Source organism: Oncorhynchus gorbuscha, linkage group LG01, assembly GCF_021184085.1.
Source record: "Oncorhynchus gorbuscha isolate QuinsamMale2020 ecotype Even-year linkage group LG01, OgorEven_v1.0, whole genome shotgun sequence".
NCBI classification, from domain to species: domain Eukaryota; kingdom Metazoa; phylum Chordata; class Actinopteri; order Salmoniformes; family Salmonidae; genus Oncorhynchus; species Oncorhynchus gorbuscha.
The window spans coordinates 88381538-88405362 of record NC_060173.1 but is presented as its reverse complement, the minus strand read 5'-3'; the positions used below and the strand labels follow the sequence as shown (position 1 = coordinate 88405362).

The window sequence follows — 23825 nt, the reverse complement described above, 5'->3', positions numbered from 1 at the left end:
GTACAGTATATGGCTGTATGGGCAATAGGTTGTAGACCTATAACACTTTGTCCTCCAGTGAATGCTGATTATCTGGTTCATCCATATCACGTTCAACGGGGAACAGTCGTTGCTGGATGCTTAACATTTCTTAATTTCTTCCGTCATCCCACTTGGTGGATTTCGGATTCCTATTGAGTCATATTGCAGTGTGGGAGGAGCTGAAGTGGAGGAAGTCGCTCTACAGCAGTTTGGGTAATGTTCCTTCAGATTCAGTTGTGAAAACGAATCTGACCGCGACCCGCGCTGTGTTTTCAGAGAGAGAGCGTCGGACGTTTCCGAGCGCAGAAAGAAGAAGTAGCGGGTTTGACTGAGGACGGAGGTTTTGCGGAGCAGCGTTTTAAACTGCCTATAAAGACTAAACTCTGAGTTCACCGGTGTGAAAGCGAGCAGTATGCATTCGGACTGCAGGCTGCTATGGGCAGAGCGGTAATGGTGGGCAGGGGACCGACAGAGGCCGGGCTTTTCTTCCTGTCGACTCTCATCATCCTCCTCACCGCCAGAAGCAGTCGAGCGCAGAAAGGTTGGTGTCGGTCGGTGCCACTTAATGTAACCATGTGTAATACAAGTGTACACTAGATACATATAGACAGTACCACATTCGCTTTGACGCAGTGTTAGTATGAAGTGGGTCTGCTTTGTTGCATTCCGGATAGCCAGCGGCATAGATTATGCTGCTGCGCCTCAGCAAGGTTGAAAAGAGCCGATCGCTAGATAGCCTACCTTACATGGCTCGACTGCTTCCTTCTCTCCCCTATCCCAAATATGTAGCCAGAGTCACAGACTGCAAAAGTTGCTCTCTTCTCTGTAGTAGTTTGGTAGTCATTAGAATTGGTTACGTGTTTAGCCTAGATATAAAGGACAGACAGTGCAAAATAAACAGTCATTTGTGGGCAGGATTCCCGTTGATGAAAGAGAATACACCATTTGGTCAAATTCTAACGGAGGGGGGAGGGGTTGAAGTGGTAGAGAGGTAAACAGCCTCAGCGTCTCTTGGCGGTACGGGTAGGCTAGTAACGAGATAAATAACAGTCTATCTAACCCCACAACCTTGGTTCAGAAACTTATCTTTTTAAACGTTTTTTGGAAACATTAGTGGCGAGTACGGCATTTGGTTGGTGTAAACTAATCAAAAAGCTGCTTCTCTAGGTCAGGAGGGGTGGGGAGGTCGCTGTGTTTAGATCCACAGAAAACACGCCACTTCGATACAACTACGATTTTTTTGTGGGGGGGGGGGGTAGCAGGTTATGAGAATTTACGCAGAAGGTTATGATAAGTAACAATAGCAGGTAGGATAATTTAGTTCGAGGTTAGGAAAAAGGGTTTAGGGTTAGCGAAAGTATTATCCTAAGCTGCTACGTAAAAACACATGTATCGAAGGGAGTCCAGTTGTTGTCAAGTTCATCTGAATAATATGTCAGTTACGTTACATGACACCAGCCCAGCCGCGGATCCACTCAGCCCATGACTCAACTGTCCACTGATATCTCTTTTCCGAAAACTAGCCCAAGACTATTCCACTATAGCTCTAGTCTTTACCTCTCAGTTTTCGCACATCTGTAAAGTGTACGAATATGGGGGGGACTCCACCTAGCTTGTCTTTAAATGGATTAAAGGACGGACTACTAGGTCGAATGAGGCCTCTGACTCGAAGTACAGTATAGGCCAGGGTCAAGCCAAAAACCACGGTCAGGATCGGCTGCAATGGATTTGTTCACTAGAACTCCTTTGGAACCCTCTAAACTAAACAGTGATGGTAGAATCCTTACACTCACCCTCTCCTGTCCAAACTACTGGTGTGTCAAAGTCTGAACATGTCTATCCCACTGATATTTATAATTAGATTTATCCATAATGTGTAGTTGTGTAACACAACCCTTATGTGCATATACATCCACCCATTATGTGTGGGTAGGAACAGTACATGTATGTCTCCCCTAAGTCACTCGGTGTGTGTGTGTACAGGTGATGGCTGTGGCCCCAGTGTGTTGGGCCCTAGCAGTGGGACCTTGTCCTCTCTGGGTTACCCCGGGACTTACCCCAACCACACGGTGTGTGAGTGGGAGATCAGTGTGCCGCAGGGCCGGAGGCTACACTTCCGCTTCGCTGACCTGGACATAGAGGACAACAACTGTCAGGTCAACTATCTCAGAATCTACGATGGTGTAGGACCCCAGAGGACCCAGATAGGTGAGAGAAGGATGGAGAATGGCTGAAATGTACATCATCAATCAATATAACTGTCTGTACCACTATCTGAATGTAGATAATAACCACTACAGCAGAGTATAAGACTAAGTAACTTACCCCTCTCCTCCCGACCCCCAGTGAAGTTCTGTGGTCTGGGTCTGAAGGTTCCTGAGCTCATCCAGTCCGGTGGGAACCGGGTCACCATCCAGTTCATGAGTGGAACTCACCGCAGTGGGCGGGGCTTCTCCCTGTCCTACTCCACCATAGAACACACAGGTACAATGGGTCAAGGGTCAGGGGTTGGGGTCTGAACTGCATCCTAGCTGTGAGGTGATTGTTCAAGCTGCTGCTGGTCTCCCAATCCTCACATATGACAATGTCACCCATTATAGACTGCTGTGTTAACTCTTAGTTGAGATTACAATAGATTGTTTTACGGTAACATTGTGACCCCATGGCTGAGGGAGTTGCCTAGGTAGCCGTGTGTGTTTGCATGATTGGGAGTTGCAGGGTCTCGTGAGTCCTATTATAAATGCTTCTCTGCTCCCAATTTTTTGTCCCATTCCTCCTCGTCTACTCTCTCTCCCTTTAGCTCCTTTTCCTTACTGGATAAGTAACTATTTTAGATGTATGAGACTGACTGTGTTGTCTGTAAGTGGTATCTCATGCTGCTTTCTCTGTCAGTGTGTGTGAGATGTATGGGAGTGAATTCCGTTACAGGGAGATGTGATCTGCTATAACATGACAGACATGGAGAATGCCTGGGGAGTATTACAGCTGACATTTATCTCCACATAACCGTATGTGTGTGTGTTTTAATACTGGAGTTCTATATCTAGACATACTGCAGCTCTGTGTGTGTGTTCATCATGCATGTGTACATGTGAGCTTGCATGTGTGGATGTGTTTTGTGTGTCTTTATGTGAATGTGTGTGAGAGAGATAGAGGGAGGGTATAAGAAAAGGTGAGATGGGATGTGAGTAGAGAAGGAAGTTAAAGGAGCGTTTTGTTCGAGGGCAGATGGAAGGACAGGGAGGTTCAATCTGAAACCACTGAATATAGTGCGCTTTACATTTAAAGGTAATTTCCAATTGAGGCTACATCTGCATTGTTTACCTTGAATGCGATCTCCTACGAACGGGGTAACATTGCCTTTAAGGCGTTTACAGACGCCTTAAAGACTTCAATGGGAGTAGGGCGGTGAGCGACAAAATGTCTGCAGTTTTGTAAACTGCTCGGTCCCGTGGACGGTGCTGATGGCTCAGCGCCAAAAGATTAAATTAGCTGAAGTCTTAAGCGGCTGCCACGCATGGTTGACAAATGAGCGTAGTTTACCTTGTCAACCAATCAAACCATGTTTTAATGACAACATTGGAGTTGACAAGGGAAAGTTGTCCAACTGAATGTATTCAACTGAAATGTGTCTTCTGCATTTAACCCAACCCCTCTGAATCAGAGATGTGCGGGGGGCTGCCTTAATCAACATCCACGTCTTCAGCGCCCGGGGCACAGTGGGTTAACTGCCTTGCTCGGACAGAACGACAGATTTTTACCTTGTCAGCTTTGGGATTCGATCCAGCAACCTTCTGGTTACTGATCCAATGCTCTAACCACTAGACTACTTGCCGACAACAACTGGGGTCGCTGTTCTGGCGAGGTAGGTGGGTTTTCTCACGGTTAAATTGTCGATGACTGCAGCCCGTCTCGAAGTGCCTTTAAAATCTGCATGGTCTCTAAGCGTGATCGGATTGAATCCCAGCCTTAATGATGAGGTTTGCTGTTGCAGTGAGAGTGTTGGGAACAGTGTGTACGTATCCAGAAACCTTAGATGAAGCCCAACCTGTCCAAGTGTGGCTGGGCTTCGTCACACAGCACTCCAACGAGCTGTACATCTCTGCAGACTAGAGTGGCACAAACTGTGTGTGTGTGTGTGTGTGTGTGTGTGTGTGTGTGTGTGTGTGTGTGTGTGTGTGTGTGTGTGTGTGTGTGTGTGTGTGTGCGTGCGCGCTGAGAGCCATTAGCGCTGTCCACTGCCAGTGTGTGGTCACACTTCTGTTGTGTCAGGAGTCTGTTTACATCGGCAGTCTCCCTGGAGTACTGTGGGGAGGGAAGAGATGGAGGAGAAGGAGAGATAGATGGGAAAGGAAGATGGGAAAGGAAGATGGAGGAAACTAAAGGGGGATGCAGGGGGGGTGGAGAGAGAGATTATGAGGGAGATACAAAGAGAGAACAAAGCTTTTATCCACATCCTCTGAAAGAAGGAAATCAAATTACTGAGGAGAGAGGAAGAGATGGGGTGAAAGACTGATGGATATGTTATTACACGTTCATATGTTGGAGAGCGTTATCATCCTCAGTGACTGGATGGGGATTTCTAACCTTGTGGGAATCCCTTCAGTGTTTTTTCTTTCTTTTTTTTAAATGACCATGTCTCCCGTTACAGCACACAGTGTGTGTGTGTGTGTGTGTGTGTGTGTGTGTCTGTCCGTCTGTGCGTGTCTGTTCTGCTTCTGTCCATGTGTACCTAGACAGAGTGGAATCCAGACAGAGCTGAGTTAATCTGATCGGTCTGTGTTTGCCTTTGTACAGGGATGCTATTTTTCAAAATAGCATTTTGTGACAATTCTACAGAATACATTTTGCTTTCACAAGACCTGAAAATAACAGTTTCAGGGTACGATAAGCAAGACACATATTCTACATTACGTGAGTGAGCTAGCTTGTTTACCATGGGAAAAAAAGTTCCACACGACTTGCGCTGTAGCGTCACAATACCTGGTACTCTTGCCTGTGCCGCTTGTCCCATCTGGACAAGACGAATACATATGTAAGAATGCAGTTCATTGACTACAGCTCAGCATTCAACACCATAGTACCCTCCAAGCTCATCATTAAACTTGCCCTGGTTCTCAACCCCACCCTGTGCAATTGGGTCCTGGACTTTCTGACAGGCTGCCCCCAGGTGGTGAAGGTAGGAAACAACATCTTCGCTGATCCTCAACACTGGGGCCCCACAAGGGTGCGTGCTCAGACCCTCCTGTACTCCCTGTTCACCTATGACTGAGTGGCCATGCACGCCTCTAACTCAATCATCACATTTGCAGACAACACAGCAGTAGTGCGTTTGATTACCGACGGCCTACAGGAAGGAGGTGAGGGCACTCTGAGTGTGGTGTCAGGAAAACAACCTCTCACTCAACGTCAACAAAACAAAGGAGATGATCATGGACTTCAAGAAACAGCAGAGGGAGCAGCCCCCTATCCACATCAATGGGACAGTAGTGGAGATGGTGGAAAGTTAAGTTCCTCGATGTACACATCACGGACGCACCAACTGAAATAGTCCACCCACACAGACAGTGTGGTGAAGAAGGCGCAACAGCGCCTCTTCAACCTCAGAAGGCTGATGAAATTTGGCTTGTCACCTAAAACCCTCACAAACTCTTACAGATGCACAATTGAGAGCATCCTGTTGGGCTGTTTCACTGCCTGGTACGGCAACTGCACCACCTTCAAGCGCAAGGCTCTGCAGAGGGTGGTGTGGTCTACACAACGCATCACCGGGGACAAACTACCTGCACTCGAGGACACCTACAGCACCCGATGGCACAGTAAGGCCAAAAAGATAATCAAGGACAACAACCAACCAAGCCACTACCTGTTCACCCCGCTCCATCCAGAAGTCGAGGTCTGTACAGGTGCAACAACGCTGGGACCGAGAGACTGAAAACAGCTTCTATCTCAAGGCCATCAGACTGCCATCACTAACACAGAGAGGCTGCTGTCTACATACAGTCTCAAATCATTGGCCACTTTAATAATTGGATGACTAGTCACTTTAAATAATGACACTTACATTTTTTTTATTTAACCTATATTTAACCAGGTAGGTTAGTTAAAAACAAGTTCTCATTTGCAACTGCGACCTGGCCAAGATCAAGCAAAGCAGTTCGACACATACAGCAACACAGTTACACATGGAATTAACAAACATACAATCAATAATACAGTAGGAAAATCTATACACAGCATGTGCAAATGAGGTAGGATAACAGAAGGCAATACATAGGCCATAATGGCAAAATAATGACAAAATAGCAATTCAACACTGGAATGGTAGGATGTGCAGAGGATGAATGTGCAAGTTGAGATACTGAGCAAGACATAAATAAATACCGTATGGTGATGAGGTAGATTGGACGGGCTATTACAGATGAGCTACTGGAAGGAGAGGCGGTCAAAGGAAGAATTGGCCTTGGGGGTGACAAGTAAGATATACCTGCTGGAGCATGTGCTGCGGGTGGGTGCTGCTATGGTGACCAGTGAGCTGAGATAAGGCGGGGCTTTACCTAGCAAAACCTATTAGATGACCTGGAGCCAGTGGGTTTGGCGATTAATATGTAGCGAGGGCCAGCCAACGAGAGCATACAGGTCGCAGTAGTGGGTAGTATATGGGGCTTTGGTGACAAAACGGATGGCACTATGATAGACTGCATTGTTGAGTAGAGTGTTGCGTGTTGGAGGCTGTTTTGTAAATGACATCACCGAAATCGAGGATCGGTAGGATGGTCAGTTTTTTACGTGGGTATGTTTGGCAGCATGAGTGAAGGATGCTTTGTTGCGAAATAGGAAGCTTAATGTGTGTCTGGAAGGAGAGTTTACAGTCTAACCAGACACCTAGGTAGTTAGTTGTCCACACATTCTAAGTCAGAACCGTCCAGAGTAGTGATGCTGGAGGTGCGGGCAGTGATCGGTTGAAGAGCATGCATTTAGTTTTACTTGCATTTAAGAGCAGTTGGAGGCCACGGAAGGACAGTTGTATGGCATTGAAGCTCATCGGGAGATTAGTTAACACAGAGTCCAACAAAGGGCCAGAGGTATACAGAATGGTGTCGTCTGCGTAGAGGTGGATCAGGGAATCACCAGCAGCGAGAGTGACATCATTAGTGTATACAGAGAAGAGAGTCGTCCCGAGAATTGAACCCTGTGGCACCCCCATAGAGACTGCCAGAGGTCCGGACAACAGGCCCTCCGATTTGACATACTGAACTCTATCGGAGAAGTAATTGGTGAACCAAGCGAGGCAATCATTTGAGAAACCAAGGCTGTTGAGTCTGCCAATAAGAATGTTGTGATTGACAGTCGAAAGCCGTGGCCAGGTCGATGAATACAGCTAAATAGTACTGTCTCTTATCGATGGCGGTTATGATATTGTTTAGGACCTTGAGCATGCCTGAGGTGTACCCATGACCAGCTCTGAAACCAGATTGCATAGCGGAGAAGGTATGGTGAGATTCAAAATGGTCGGTAATCTGTTTAACTTGGTTTTCAAAGACCTTAGAAAGGCAGGGTAGAATAAATATAAGTCTGTAGCAGTTTGGGTCTGGAGTGTCTCCCCCTTTGAAGAGTGGGATTACCACAGCAGCTTTCCAATCTGGGAATCTCATACAATATGAGAGGTTGAACAGGCTAGTAATAGGGGTTATCTCTGTAGCAGGCTATCTCTGTAGTAGATTGCAACACCGCCCCCTTTGGCAGTTCTATCTTGGCGGAAAATGTTATAGTTGGTGATGGAAATGTCAGGGTTTTTGGTGGTTTTCCTAAGCCAGGATTCAGACACTGCTAAGACATTTGGGCTGGCAGAATGTGCTAAAGCAGTGAATAAAGTAAACTTAGGGATTAGGCTTCTAATGTTAACATTCATGAAACCAAGGCTTTTACAGTTACAGAAGTCAACAAATGAGAGCACCTGGGGAGTAGGAGTGGAGCTAGGCCTGGATTAACCTCTACATCACCAGAGGAGAAGTAGGATAAGGGTACGGCTAAAGGCTATAAGAACTGGCCGTCTAGCACGTTCAGAACAGAGAGTAAAGGGGGCAGGTTTATGGGCACGATAGCATAGATTCAAGGCATAGTGTACAGACAAAGGTAAGGTAGGATGTGAGTACATTGGAGGTAAATCTAGGCATTGAGTAATGATGAGAGAGATATAATCTCTAGAGATGTTTAAACCAGGTGATGTCATCGCATATGTGGGAGGTGGAACAACATGGTTGGTTAAGGCATATTGAGTAGGGCTAGAGGCTCTACAGTGAAATAAGACCGTAATTACTAACCAAGACAGAAATGGACAAGGCATATTGATATTAGGGAGAGGAATGCATAGCCAAATGATCATGTGGGTCCAGTGGGTGTTTGGGCTGACTGGGGACACGGCGATTCAGGCAGTTAGCAGGCCGGAGCTAGCAAGCTACCATATGGGCCTTAGATGGACGTTGCAACGGGGGAAAGTCTGTTTTTGCCTCCTTGTGTGGTGACATTGTGTATTTAGTAGGGTTCCAAGTATCAGAGGGGTCCAAGTCCAATTGGCAAAATGGGTATAGTGGTCCAAGAAACTGGCCAATGGATCAGCTAACAGTCCAATATGCTCTAGATAGCCGCTGTTAGCAGAATGGTCCTTCAGGGGACGTCGCGCCTGAGGGCCAGTTGGTATCCTCGGGTAGATTATGTCAGTATTCCAGTCGTGAAATATCGGCGGGGTTCCATGCCCCGTACCGGCAGTAGAAGGGGTCCGGATGTTGTAGCCGAGGAGTTGGCTTCAGGAGTAGCCCAGGAGCCCTAGCCGGGAGATGGGTCTAGCATGGGCTAGCTCCAGGCTAGTTGGTGCTAGCTCTGGGACGGAAACGTTAGCCAAGAGTAGTCAACCCGGGTTGCGGTTAGCTACCTGTGATGATCCAGATGAAAAGGTTCAGAGTTTGCGGTAGGAATCCAGGGATATGGAGAGAGAGAAATAGGTCCGGTATGCTGTGGTTTGAAATGTGTTGTACGAACTGGCGAGCGCTTTCCGAGCAAAAGGTTAGCTGATGACCGCTAGCAGTGGTTAGCTGACTACTGACTGATAGCTGATAGCTAGATACAGTGGGGCAAAAAAGTATTTAGTCACCACCAATTTTGCAAGTTCTCCCACTTAAAAGGATGAGAGGCCTGTAATTTTCATCATAAGTACACTTCAACTACTACAGACAAAATGAGAGAAAAAAATCCAGAAAATCACATTGTAGGATTTCTTTATGAATTTATTTGCAAATTATGGTGGAAAATAAGTATTTGGCCAATAAAAAAGTTTATCTCAATACTTTGTTATATACCCTTTGTTGCCAATGACAGAGGTCAAACGTTTTCTGTAAGTCTTCACAAGATTTTCACACACTGTTGCTGGTATTTTGGCCCATTCCTCCATGCAGATCTCCTCTAGAGCAGTGATGTTTTGGGGCTGTTGCTGGGCAACACAGACTTTCAACTCCCTCCAAAGATTTTCTATGAGGTTGAGATCTGGAGACTGGCTAGGCCACTCCAGACCCTTGAAATGCATCTTACGAAGCCACTCCTTCGTTGCCCGGGCGGTGTGTTTGGGATCATTGTCATGCTGAAAGACCCAGCCACGTTTCATCTTCAATGCCCATGCTGATGGAAGGAGGTTTTACATTTACATTTAAGTCATTTAGCAGACGCTCTTATCCAGAGCGACTTACAAATTTTCACTCAAAATCTCACAATATAATGCCCCATTCATTCTTTCCTTTACACGGATCAGTCGTCCTGGTCCCTTTGTAGAAAAACAGCCCCAGAGCATGTTCCCACCCCCATGCTTCACAGTAGGTATGGTGTTCTTTGGATGCAACTCAGCATTCTTTGTCCTCCAAACACGACGAGTTGAGTTTTTACCAAAAAGTTATATTTTGGTTTCATCTGACCATATGACATTCTCCCAATCTTCTTCTGGATCATCCAAATGCTCTCTAGCAAACTTCAGACGGGCCTGGACATGTACTGGCTTAAGCAGGGGGACATGTCTGGCACTGCAGGATTTGAGTCCCTGGCGGCGTAGTGTGTTACTGATGGTAGGCTTTGTTACTTTGTTCCCAGCTCTCTGCAGGTCATTCACTAGGTCCCCCCGTGTGCGTCTGGGATTTTTGCTCACCGTTCTTGTGATCATTTTGACCCCATGGGGTGAGATTTTGCGTGGTCTCCAGATCGAGGGAGATTATCAGTGGTCTTGTATGTCTTCCATTTCCTAATAATTGCTCCCACAGTTGATTTCTTCAAACCAAGCTGCTTACCTATTGCAGATTCAGTGTTCCCAGCCTGGTGCAGGTCTACAATTTTGTTTCTGGTGTCCCTTGACAGCTCTTTGGTCTTGGCCATATTTGAGTTTGGAGTGTGACTGTTTGAGGTTGTGGACCGGTGTCTTTTATACTGATAACAAGTTCAAACAGGTGCCATTAATACAGGTAATGAGTGGAGGACAGAGGGGCCTCTTTAAGAAGAAGTTACAGGTCTGTGAGAGCCAGAAATCTTGCTTGTTTGTAGGTGACCAAATACTTATTTTCCACGCTGGGTGCACGGTGTCTCCTCTGACACATTGGTGCGGCTGGCTTCCGGGTTGGATGCGCGCTGTGTTAAGGAGCAGTGCGGCTTTGTTGGGTTGTGTTTCGGAGGACGCACGGCTTTTGACCTTCGTCTCTCCCGAGCCGTACAGGAGTTGCAGCGATGAGACAAGATAGTAACTACTAACAATTGGATACCACTATAAGGGGGTAAAATCAAATAAAAAATATATTTAAAAAAGGTTGGGAACCACTAAGATGGCCTGTTGAAAAATATTATTCAATGGTAGGATGTGTATACCTAATCAATGTAATTCTGAGCTAATGATGAATTTAAAAAATCTATGTAATTTTCTGGCGTTCCTTAAATTCAGTTTGGTGCCTAACTTTTTGGGGCAAACCGTGTGTTGTCACGATACTGCTTGGTATCGTGATACTTGGCCTGGTATCACGTTCTTTGAAAATAGGTCCACTTTCTTACAGATTTCTGTGCATGTTTTGGACCTTCACCAGTTTGCATCCCTGTTTGTAGATCTGATCACCTGTCTCGACAAAGGAATCCACTTCACTGAGGCAGAGTTCACAAGATACTGTCCTGCAGGATGTATGACCTCTGTTGGGGAGATTGCTGGGACCGTTCCCCACGGCTACAGAGACGTGAGTATATGCGGAGTACTCAGGGAATGGTGTGTTTTTGGATGTGCATGAGTGGTGCTGGGTAATGAGTGATGAGCAAGTCAATAAAATAGAGACAGACTGGGTGGGAACTGTGCACGTGTGTGGGTGTGTGCATCTTTGTGTGTGTGTAAACATGTGCATTTGGGTGGTATTTGTGTGTCAGTGTTAGTCATTGTGGAGGGCACAAAGTTCCCAGGTGATTCACACTGCCCTATACCCCCCTCCACCAACTCAGTCTGTCTTTGTCCTGCTCACCACTCAGTAGTACCCACCACCACTGCCACTACCCTACAGGAACTAACTGGCCACACACACAGTCATGACTCACTTCATGGCTATGTTCCCCTCTCTCTCATTCTATATCTCTTTTACTCTCTCTTCTAATCTCTCTTTTTTCCTATCTCATTCACTCTTTCCCCTGCTGGACCTTGTCTGTCCTAACCCCCCCCCCTTACAAAGTTCTTTGTAAACAGAGCCTCTCAGCATATGCACATCCCAGGCTGATGACCTCACAATACCCCGGCTGAGTCTGATGTCACGTGGGCTGAGTGAGTCTGCGGATGATGACCTCATGCCTGGGCGAGTCGGGGGGCCATGGGAGGGCGGGAGGGCTAGATTTGGGGTTGTGGGTGTTAACGAAGATGGGGGCCCAGGGGTGGCTCAAATCAAATCCAACTTTATTTGTCACATGCGCAGAATATAGGTGCAGACCTTACCGTGAAATGCTTATTTACAAGCCCTAACCAACAATGCAGTTCAAAAAATAGTTAAGAAAATATTGACCAAAATAAACCAAAGTAAAAAAGTAACACAATAAGGAGGCTGTATACAATGTGCTGGGGTACAGGTTAGTCCAGGTCATTTGTACATGTAGGTAGGGATAAAGTGACCATGCATAGATAATAAACAGCGAGCGGCAGCAGTGTCAAAACAAATGGAGGGGGTCAATGTCAATAGTCCGGTGGCCATTTGATTAATTATTAATTGTTCAGCATTCTTATGGCTTGGGGGCAGAAGCTGTTAAGGAGCCTTTTGGTCCTAGACTTGGCACTCCGAGACACAGTGGAGGGCAAGAGTGTGTGTGTGTATGTATGTGTGTCAGGGGGTGTCTCTGAGTCATAGGGGAGGAGACGGGAGGTTTGGGGGTGGTGAGCTAATTGTTTGGCTGAAGGAACAGCTTGTAATCCAGTCCATCTGGTGGAGAGTGCTGAGCAGACTGGTGTGTGCGTGCGCATGTGAGCGTGCCTATGTGGTGTGTACATGCATGCAGGTGTACGTTTGTACCTGGTGGTGTGGTATGTGTGTATGTTTCTGAGCTTGTGTAAGCAGTGTTGCAGATTGCATAGCAGAACAGGATTCCTGGTTCTCCATGTTCAGCCAAACAGAGCTGTACGGGGTTACAACCCGAGTCAGTCTGACTTTGGTTTCTATGGCGCGTTGCCATCTGCTGCTCATTGGACCACACCAAAAGTCACATGGGGGTCAGTGCACCCCACCCATCTCTGAACCTCTACTTTACTCTCTCACACTGTCAACTTTTCAGTAGGAATTTGTTTCTCTCTCTTGCTCTAACAGTTCTCTCGTACCTTCTCCCATACCTTTGGATTGGTGTGTGAGGTGTTGTAACGAGTGAGAAGGTTTGCGTATGTGTGCTTGCATTATGTGAGTGTGTGTGTGAAAGCGGTCAGTGCGCTGGGTGTGGTGGTTTGGAGCAGTGCAGTGTGTTTGTGTTAGTGGTTTGGTGGGGTGCTGCTTCGGATGTGGTGTGTTACTGGGATGTTGTAGAGCTGTGAGGGCAAGTGTTCAGTGCCTGTGGGTACCTCGACTATGTGGTTAAAGTGTGTGTGTGTGTGTGTGTGTGTGTGTGTGTGTGTGTGTCACAACACGGTGCCTTTGGTGTTACCCACTGTCCTGTCAGCTGTGAAACCCCATGCGGGGCCTTACCAGGAAAACCATCCCACTTCACTCACGTAGCTGCCCACTGCTGGGAACTGTGGTCTCACTAAATGTGTGTTCAGTAGTGTGTGTACGTGTTTTGCCAATACATGAATGAATAGATACATTTTATGACATCAGCAAATGACTGCGTTAGTTACTTGAAAGCTAAGGGAATGCTTGAAGAAGAGAGAAATGTTTAAACAATCATCTTTTTCAGTGATCTTTATATGGTATTAACTCACGGAAGGAGGGAAGGAGTTAAGGAAGGATGTATATCAAAGTCAAATAAAACATTTTTATGAAGCCCTTCTTACATCAACTGATGTCACAAAGTGCTGTACAGAAACCCAGCCTCAAACCCCAAACAGCAAGCAGTGCAGGTGTAGAAGCACAGAGGCTAGGAAAAACTCCCTAGAAAGGAAGAAACCTAGAGAGGAACCAGACTCTGAGGGGTGGCCAGCCCTCTTCTGAATGTGCCGGGTGGAGATTATAAGCATAAAGTAAGTAAGGCCAGATTGTTCTTCAAGATGTTCAAATGTTCATAGATGACCAGAGTGGTTGTGGAGAGTGCAACAGGTCAGTAACGCAGAAGTAAATCATAGCTGAGCATTCAGAGGACAAGACGTACGGTAGAGAGAGTTTGCCAAAGCACAGCTTTCACACCACTAGAAGGATATCAACAGACCACCAACTTACTACCCTGAGGCAAAGCTGAGTATAGCCCACAAATATCTCCTCCACCACACAAACCCAAGGGGGCGCAAAACCGGACAGGAAGATCACGTCAGTGACTCATCCCTCCTAGCGACGGCATGGAAGAGCACTAGTAAGCCAGTGACTCAGCCACCGTAATAGGATCAGAGGCAGAGAATCCCAGTGGAGAGAGGGGAGCCGGCCAGGCAGATATAGCAATGGCGCTTCTTCTCCCCAGTGCCTTAACTTTCAGCTTCGCACCCCTGGGCCAGACTACACTCAATCATAGGACCTACTGAAGAGATGAGTCTTCAGTAAAGACTTAAAGGTCTAGACCGAGTCTGCGTCTCTCACACATTAGCTCTATAGGAGAAATCCCGGCCTCCAGCTGTTTGCTTAAAAATTCTAGGGACAATAAGGAGGCAAGTTTCTTGTGTAGGTATGTACGGCATGACCAAATCGGAGACATAGGTAGGAGCAAGCCCATGTAATGCTTTGTAGGTTAGCAGTAAAACCTTGAAAGCTGCTTAATTTTTCGCCAAAAAGTTTTGGATTTTTGCATTACGAAGATGGAAAAAAGCTGTCCTTGAAATAGTCTTGATATGTCAGGGTACAGAGTAACGCAGAGGTCCTACACAGTTTTATTTGAGACGACTATACAACCATCAAGATGGTCAGATCCAACAGCAGATCTCTTTGTTTCTTGGGACATAGAACTAGCGTCTCTGTTTTTTCTCAGTTTAAAAGTTTTAAAAAATTGCCACCATCCTCTTCCTTATGTCTGAAACATAGGCTTCCAGGGTAGGCAATTTTGGAGCTTCACCATGTTTCATCGGAATGTACAGCTGTGTATCGTCCGCATAGCAGTGAAAGTTGACATAGTGTTTCCGAATGACATCACCAATAGGTAGAATATATATATAGATAGATAGATAGATAGATAGATAGATAGATATAGATATATAGATAGATAGATATAGATATATAGATAGTGGTCCTAAAACGGAACCTTGAGGAACATTTGTCAGAGGATAAACCATTCACAGAGACAAACTAATATCTTTGTGACAGATAAGATCTAAACTCTGACAAGAACTTGTCCGTGTAGGCTAGAGGTTGACTGATTTAATCGGCGTGGTCGATTTAGTTAGGGCTGATTTGGAAGTTTTCATAACCATTGGTAATCGGATGCCGATTTTGGATGCCGATTATGGACGATTACATTGCAATCTACGAGGAAACTGCATGGCAGACTGACCACCTGTTACGAGAGTGCAGCGTCAAAAGGAAGGTAAGGTAAGTTGCTAGCTAGCATTAAACTTATCTTATAAAAAACAATCAATCTTCACATAATCACTAGTTAACTACACATGGTTGATGATATTACTAGGTTAACTAGCATGTCCTGCGTTGCATATAATCAATGCGGTGCCTGTTAATTTATTAATGAATCACAGTCTACTTCAACTTCGCCAAACGGGTAATGATTTAACAAAAGCGCATTTGCGAAAAAAGCACAATCGTTGTACATATTTACCTAACCATAAACATCAATGCCTTTCTTAAAATCAGTACATAGAAGTATACATTTTTAAACCTGCATATTTAGTTAAAATAAATTAATGTTAGCAGGCAATATTAACTAGGGAAATTCTCACTTCTCTTGCGTTCAGTGCAAGCAGAGTCCGGGTATATGCAACAGGTTGGGCCGCCGGGCTTGTTGCGAACGGTGAACTAATTTGCCAGAATTTTACATAATTATGACATATTGAAGGAAGTGCAATGTAACAGAAATATTTAGACTTTTGATAAAATCCGTAATGCTTACGTATTTCACTGATAAACATTTTGTCTTCGAAATGATAGTTTCTGTATTTGACTATGTTAATGACCAAAGGTTCGTATTTCTGTGTTTATTATAATTAAGTCTATGACTTGATATTTGATAGAGCAGTCTGGCTGAGCGGTGGTAGGCAGCATTCATTCAAACAGCACTTTACTCCAGCAGCAATTAGCAATGCTTGAATGCACATCACTGTTTATGACTTCAACCCTATCAACTCCCGAGATTAGGCTGGCAATACTAAAGTGCCTATAAGAATATCCAATAGTCAAAGGTATATGAAATACAAATGGTATAGAGAGAAATAGTCGTCGTGTCATAATTCCTTTAATAACTACAACATATAACTTCTTAACTGGGAAAATTAAAGACCTGGGAATATTGAACCACCAGCTTTCATATGTTCTTAGCAAGGAACTTAAACGTTAGCTTTTTTACATGGCACATATTGCTCTTTTACTTTCTTCTCCAACAACTGTGCGTTTGCATTATTTAAACCAAATTGAACACGTTTCATTATTTATTTGAGACTAAATAGATTCTATTTATGTATTATATTAACAATAAAAGTGTTCATTCAGTATTGTCATTAGTACAAATATATTTCTAAAAATCGACCTATTTTTAATCGGTATTGGCTTTTTTGGTCTTCCAATAATCGGTAATCGGTTGAAAAATCATAATCGGTCGACCTCTAGTGTCGACCAATTAGGGTTTCCAATCTCTCCAAAAGAATGTGGTGTCAGAAGCAGCACTAAGGTCTAGGAGCATGAGGACATATGCAGAGCCTTTGATGCCATTAAAAGGTAATTTACCACCTTCACTTCATAGATAGATAGCTATTAAAACAGGCCTTGGATCAGAGTAAAAAAAAAATAATAATGCTACTCAGGGTTCCCCCTGCCGGGAAGTGACATCATCGTGCCGACTCGTCCTGTTATCCGTGGAGCTGAGGTCTGGGAACTGAGAGCTGTTCTTTGTGATCTATCTCACTGTAAAATCTTATACAAGCCATTACTGTCACTCACTGGGATATATGGCCTCTCAGTTAACAGTGGAACAATCCTAACCACCGACTGACCGCTCCCTCTCTCTCTCCATCTGTCTCTCTCCTCTCTCGATGTCACGCTCTTATCTCCCCCTCTCATCATCCCTCTTTCTCCCTCCAGTGTTTGAACCCTTTTCTTACAGCAGTGAGGATTCAATTGACATAGAAGTCATTTGATGATGTTCATACATAACAATTCACATTTCTAAACGCTTGGATAGATCATAATGAATATCTCATTCTCCCTCCTCTAGTCATCTCCAGTGTGTCTAGCAGCCATCCATGCAGGTGTAGTGTCTAACTCTGTGGGCGGTCAGATCAGTGTGGTCAGCAGTAAGGGCATCCCTCACTACGATGGCTCACTGGCTAACAACGTCTCCTCCACTGTGTAAGTACTCCTGTCTGTCTGGGAGAATACATCTGCATTCTCTTCCCTTTCCATCTCTCTCCATCATTATGTCTATCTTTCTCCAGTGGTCCCTTGTCCAACAGCCTCTTCACTTTCAAGACCAGTGGTGAGTTAAGCTACAATACAACAGACCATGATACCACAGCCACACATGCTTCTGTAACCTTTTCAACTATACTTGCCACCACAATCACCAAGACAGCCATGTGTCCTCCCACTTAAAATACACTCTGTTTCTCTCGCTCTCTCAGGTTGCTATGGGACACTGGGTCTAGAGTCGGGCGTTGTTAGGGACTCCCAGCTTTCTGCTTCCTCTGTGTGGGAATGGAGTGACGTGATTGGCCAGCCCAGCGAGTGGGCCCCATCTGGGGCCCGCCTTAAAAGGGTGGGGCTTCCCTGGGCGTCGGCTCACAGCGACCAGCAGCAGTGGCTACAGGTGGACCTGAAGAAGGAGAAGAGAATTACAGGCATCACCACAACAGGTTCCACCCTCCTGGAGTATCAGTTCTACGTGTCAGCCTATCGGGTCCTCTATAGCAACGATGGACAGTACTGGAGCACCTATCGGGAGGCAGATGCTACCCAGGACAAGGTGAACTAAACACTGCTCTCATCAATAACATTCAAGGGAAACTCCACTCAAAAATGATATTTTTGGCATTTTACATCATCATGATGATGTGGCAGGTGATACATCGCTTCTTGAAAGTCCAATATCTTGAAGACTTGACTGCTGACATGCCAAACATTTTGGGACTGTATCAACAGTGGACTAATGAAAGAAATACCAAAATGTATTTTTGAGTGAATTTTCCCTTTAAGGAGAGAGGAAGCCACTTTAGACGAGTGGTGGTGGTGGGGGGGTTCTATGGCAACAGTGATTGATTGCGGTTGTTTATAGCAGGAAACATGAGAGCTGACTGTGGTTGTTAAGTCCTGTGGTCACGCAGGACAGCATCTCATTAAAGATGGATGGAGATTGATTGAGTTGCTGTGTTAGTCAGGATCTGCTTTTTATCCTATATTCCTATATTTATACAGGAGATGATCTCACTAAGGTTAAAAATCTATTTTACGAGAGAAACCTGCACCAAGAAGGTAGCAATCAAACATTTTGTTACAAACCATATATAATATTAACAATACAGTAGGCAAAGGCAAGATAACATGATATCATTTGGAAACATACTGTAGCTTCAATGTCCGTGTGTACTGAAGACGGTCTCTCTTTCCTAACAGAGTTTTCAAGGAAACACCAACTATCTCCAGGAAGTGCGCAATAACTTCATCCCACCAATCGAGGCGCGATATGTGAGGATGAGCCCCACCCAGTGGCACCAGCGAATTGCCCTTAAGTTTGAGCTGCTCGGATGCCAGTTCCATCAAGGTAACCAAACCAGCCAATCAGATGCAAGTCAGGTGTTTCGATTTTTCTTTTTTTTTAACCCATTAGTAAATTAGATTTTCTTGTGGGCAGTCAAAGGTTTTCTTTTGGCATAGAGTGATTATAACTGTTCTGCCAATTCTCCCATTGGACAGCTAGGCCACGGATAAACCACCCCCCTCGTCCTCCCCCAGTGGCCACAGACACCCCCTCACTGTACGGCTTGACCACCCACACCCCTGAAATCAGAAACACCACCATGCCCCCACGCACCAGTAACGGTGAGGGAGGAAGGGAACAGATAGAGGGAAAATAGTTACAGTATCTAGTTGTGTTGATGATCGTGATTGGTTCACACTGGTTGTGTTGTGGTCATAGATGTGGCATTGGCAGCAGTGTTGGTGCCAGTGTTGGTCATGGTTCTGACCGCCCTCGTCTTGACCATGGTCTGTGCCTGGCACTGGAGAAACAGGTGATAATTAACTAGTAACAACTGAATACCCTTGCACTCAGTAGCTCTGAACAAAGCACATTTACATTTGAGTCATTTAGCAGACACTCTTATTTAGAGCGACGTACAGTTAGTGCATTCATCTTCAGATAGCTTGGTGAGACAACTACATATCACAGCTGTAGGAAGTACATTTTTCCAGAGTGAAGAACTTTTCAGCAAAGTCAGTGCGTGTAGGAAAGCGCAATTTATTTGGGGGGTGGGGGGGGTGGTGTGACAGTTGTCTTATTTAAGATAGTCTTTGAAGACGTTTGGATGTTTTCAGAAAATGGGCAGGGACTCTGCTGTCCTAGCATCAGGACAGAGTATCACACTTTGATTTCCTTCTCTGTTCCCTTTTTCTCTCTCCTCAGGAAGAAGAGTTCAGAGGGGGCTTATGATTTACCTCATTGGGACCGTACAGGTAAACACAACACTCTCAGTGTGTGTTTAATGTGTGTGTGTTTAATGTGTGTGTGTTTAATGTGTGTGTGTTTAATGTGTGTGTGTGTGTCTGTCCAGACTGGTGGAAGAGTATGAAGCAGTTCCTGCCGTCCAAGATGGCAGAGGGGGAGCAGTCAGTCCGCTACTGCAGCAGTGAAGTGGGCCGGCTCAGAGGAAGAGGGATCGCCCCCAGACTACAGGCCAAACCCGCAGGTATACACACACACACACACACACACACCGAACTGAGTGTTTATATGTGTAACATGCCCTCTTCATCTCCTCCATTAGAATATGCCCAGCCCCTGGTGAGCGGTGTGGTGACATCACTAGGTCAGAGATCAACCTTCAAGCCAGAGGAAGGTTCTGACCACTGCTACACTGACCCTGACCTCTACGGTGCTCCTATGGCAACAGACATCTACCACACCTATGCTGAACCCCTGCCCGCCTCCGGTGCTGAGTACGCCACACCCATAGTGATTGACATTGCAAGCCACCTATCAGGGAGCTCCTTGCTGAGCCAGCCACCCACAGTCTCGAGCTTCATGGGCCGTGGCCCTGCCTCCCTACTCACGCGGACAGACAGTGGGCAATCGGGTAGATCAATGTACGACACGCCCAAGAGTACAGGACAGGCCACGCCCACTGAGGATCTAGCCTATCAGGTGCCTCAGAGCAGCTCTCAGAAGCCAGCGGGGCAGAGCTGAAGGGGTGGAGTGAGGACTGTGATTGGCCGTTACCATAAACCACATCCCCCATGGACAGAGAGAGGGGGGTGTAAAACCTGTGTCTGAGTCTGTAAAAAAACACACTGCCTTCAAGTTAGTTCACTTGGTATGTGAGTGTGTCTACACAGGAGTCTATGTACAGTATGTGTGTGTTTACATATACATGCGTGGCCGGAGAGTGCTAGCATAGTGCCATACCAGTCTTATCACTGAAACCACAAAGATGAATGTCTACATGAAAGTGGAGAGATGGAGAGCTCACTACTGTTTCAGACAGGCTTAATCCACTCTGTCAGTGTCTTCATTTTATGTTTAGTCAAACTGTGAGTTTATATTCCTTTCATGTGTCATTTTAAAAGTTAGATAATTCTCCGAAGATAGATTCTCTGAAATGGTTGCCTTCGATAGAAAGGCAATGTTTCTACCACTAATATGTTCTAATAGGTGACCTTTGGCCTTTATGCAAACACTATGTCATTTTTACTACGGTACGCTTTGATTGGAGGCTTTCAGATCTCTTAACTTTTGAATTTAACCAATCACCTTTGTACATAAATCTAGAGTGAAATCCACACCAAAAACCTGTGCTCAAGTTACTCAAAATGATTTGATTTTATTTATTTTTCTTTCATAATTCCTGCTGAAAAGGACATACTCTCACTTGAATGTTCCCAACCGTTATGGACCGCTTCCTTCCCTGCTTCCACGCGGAAGCATCAAATAATGATGGTTGCACTGTTTTTATGGTTACACTGTTGTCATGGACACCTTGCCTCACGTGACACTGGTTGGTGACCGGTCAAAAAAAGACCCCATACACAAAGTTTAGATGCCATTTGTGTTCGCCTGATTGGATTCACACACTGCCAGATTAGGACCTTGAGGCAGAATCTGCTGTCATGGTGAGCCAAGAGAGGAGCTGCCCAACTGAAGGGCTGAGTTCTCTACAGTATGTCAGTGAGACTAAATGTTTCCTTGTGTTTTACTATTATGCATCATATAGCCATGCATGCAAATATGGCCACTGTCTGTAAGGTCACACATAATCCAGAGGGTGTAGGATGTCTGTGTGTGCTAGTTAGAAGAAGCTAGAGTCCACTCCAGCCAAACTCTGTCCCGGGGCCCACCCTGGGTGCAAGTTTTTTTTTTTTTTTTTTTAGCACCACACAGCGGGTTCAAATAATGTTTGGGACCAAGTTTGGGGAAACCCTGGTCTAGGTCACCTCGTCAGCCTTAAAGAGCTATGTGTAGAGGTCATGGATCCTGTCAAAGATGGTCCGGAGAGGAAACGACACTAGTGACTGGTCAGCATACTGAATATGTATCAATATGTACTGAAACACTTCAAATTCCAATATACAGTATGCGAGTGAATGTGCATCTGTGTCTGAATTACTTTCCTGTGTGTATTTCTTGGACATTGTCTCTACTGTGATTGCTGTGTTTCGTGTGTGTGTACGTGATGACTTTCCTCATTGTCTTTGTGCGAGTAGCTGTGTCTGAACCTTTGTATCGGTGTGTGTGTATCTTTGTATGGCAGGCCTAAAGAGAGCATCTGTGTGAAGCTAGCTATGTCTGTCCCTGTGAGTACTGTATCTGTGTTTGATTAGTCATATCTATAGTAATGGATGTGAGGAGATCATTTGTCAGCTCACTCCGTCCTGAACACCAAATCTGATCCTGGACCAGTTTAACTTGTGTGTCGTTAAAGGTTAGGACATCAGTAAGGAAGGCTGGCCCTAGGTCAGTGTGCGTGTTTCTGTGAGTTCACAGATTGTACAAAGAGAAATAAAGACATTGAAAATAAGTAATGTTTTTTACAAAAGCGTTAATACACAACATATGGTCAACGGTAAAAATGTCATCTTAAATGATTCCTTTATATTTCACATTAATTCATATCAATATCTTGAAGATCATTTCTTAATAGATATTCAAGCACTGGTATAAATTATACAGTGCATTCAAAGTATTCAGATTCCTTTACTTTTTCCAAAATTTGTTACATTACAGCCTTATTCTAAAGCAAAAACAGTATATATTTTTTTACATTTGTGCAAAAACGCATTACATTTACATTAGTATTCAGACCCTTTACTACTTTGTTGAAGCACCTTTGGTAGCGATGACAACCTTGAGTTCTTGGGTATGATTGTTGTCCTGGAAGGTTCTCCAATGTCTACAGAGGAACTCCAGTGTTGTCCGGATTTGGCTAGAGTAGGCCGTCATTGTAAGTAAGAATTTGTTCTTAACTGACTTGCCTAGTTAAATAAACTCTGGAGCTCAATCAGAGTGACCATAGGGTTCTTGGTCACCTCCCTGACCAAGGCCCTTTTCCCCAGATTGCTCAATTTGGCCAGGCGACCAGCTCAAGGAAGAGTTGGTGGTGGAAAACTTCCTCCATTTAAGAATGACGGAGGCCACTGTGTTCTTGGGGATCTTCAATGCTGCAGAAATGTTTTGGTACCCTTTCCCAGATCTGTGCCTCGACACAATCCTGCCTCTGAGCTCTACGGACAATTATTATTTTTTTTTAACCTTTATTTAACCAGGTAGGCTAGTTGAGAACAAGTTCTCATTTACAACTGCGACCTGGCCAAGATAAAGCATAGCAGTGTGAACAGACAACAGAGTTACACATGGAGTAAACAAGTCAATAACACAGTAGAAAAAAAGAGTATATACATTGTGTGCAAAAGGCATGAGGAGGTAGGCAAATAATTACAATTTTGCAGATTAACACTGGAGTGATAAATGATCAGATGGTCATGTACAGGTAGAGATATTGGTGTGCAAAAGAGCAGAAAATAAAATAAATAAAAACAGTAATGGGGATGAGGTAGGTAAAATTGGGTGGGCTATTTACCGATAGACTATGTACAGCTGCAGCGATTGGTTAGCTGCTCAGATAGCAGATGTTTGAAGTTGGTGAGGGAGATAAAAGTCTCCAACTTCAGCGATTTTTGCAATTCGTTCCAGTCACAGGCAGCAGAGAACTGGAACGAAAGGCGGCCAAATGAGGTGTTGGCTTTAGGGATGATCAGTGGGATACACCTGCTGGAGCGCATGCTACGGGTGGGTGTTGCCATGGTGACCAGTGAACTGAGATAAGGCGGAGCTTTACCTAGCATGGACTTGTAGATGACCTGGAACCAGTGGGTCTGGCGACGAATATGTAGCGAGGACCAGCCGACTAGAGCATACAGGTCGCAGTGGTGGGTGGTATAAGGTGCTTTAGTGACAAAACGGATGGCACTGTGATAAACTGCATCCAGTTTGCTGAGTAGAGTGTTGGAAGCTATTTTGTAGATGACGTCGCAGAAGTCGAGGATCGGTAGGATAGTCAGTTTTAATAGGGTAAGTTTGGCGCCGTGAGTGAAGGAGGCTTTGTTGCGGAATAGAAAGCCGACTCTAGATTTGATTTTCGATTGGAGATGTTTGACATGAGTCTGGAAGGAGAGTTTACAGTCTAGCCAGACACCTAGGTACTTATAGATGTCCACATATTCAAGGTCGGAACCATCCACGGTGGTGATGCTAGTCAATTTCTT

General features: G+C 45.1%; 1 protein-coding gene across 3 annotated transcripts; it reads left to right on the top strand.

Annotated features, from left to right (window-relative positions):
• The first annotated feature begins 203 nt into the window (after window positions 1-203).
• On the top strand, window positions 204-22081 carry LOC124045149 (discoidin, CUB and LCCL domain-containing protein 2-like). 3 transcript variants are annotated; one of them, XM_046364395.1, is made up of 14 exons: window positions 204-562; window positions 2005-2229; window positions 2368-2505; window positions 11149-11273; window positions 17071-17204; window positions 17291-17331; window positions 17477-17817; window positions 18267-18323; window positions 18465-18612; window positions 18765-18890; window positions 18988-19081; window positions 19474-19523; window positions 19622-19756; window positions 19835-22081. In XM_046364395.1, the coding sequence occupies exons 1-14, from the start codon at window positions 457-459 to the stop codon at window positions 20251-20253; spliced, it is 2139 nt and encodes a 712-aa protein (XP_046220351.1). In that variant the 5' UTR covers window positions 204-456; the 3' UTR covers window positions 20254-22081. The 3 variants fall into 3 exon arrangements, with proteins under 3 accessions (XP_046220351.1, XP_046220365.1, XP_046220359.1); XM_046364403.1 differs by lacking the exon at window positions 204-562 and adding an exon at window positions 1349-1795; XM_046364409.1 differs by lacking the exon at window positions 18267-18323 and having other exon boundaries at window positions 206-562.
• The last annotated feature ends 1744 nt before the right edge of the window (window positions 22082-23825 follow it).

Bases quoted from the DNA above. Each gene is read 5' to 3' on its own strand.
- LOC124045149 (XM_046364395.1), top strand. From the start codon at position 457: ATGGGCAGAGCGGTAATGGTGGGCAGGGGACCGACAGAGGCCGGGCTT. The intron at 11,274-17,070 runs GTGAGTATATGC...TCCCTCCTCTAG, and splicing joins TTCCCCACGGCTACAGAGAC to TCATCTCCAGTGTGTCTAGC. The intron at 17,818-18,266 runs GTGAACTAAACA...ATATTTATACAG, and splicing joins CAGATGCTACCCAGGACAAG to GAGATGATCTCACTAAGGTT.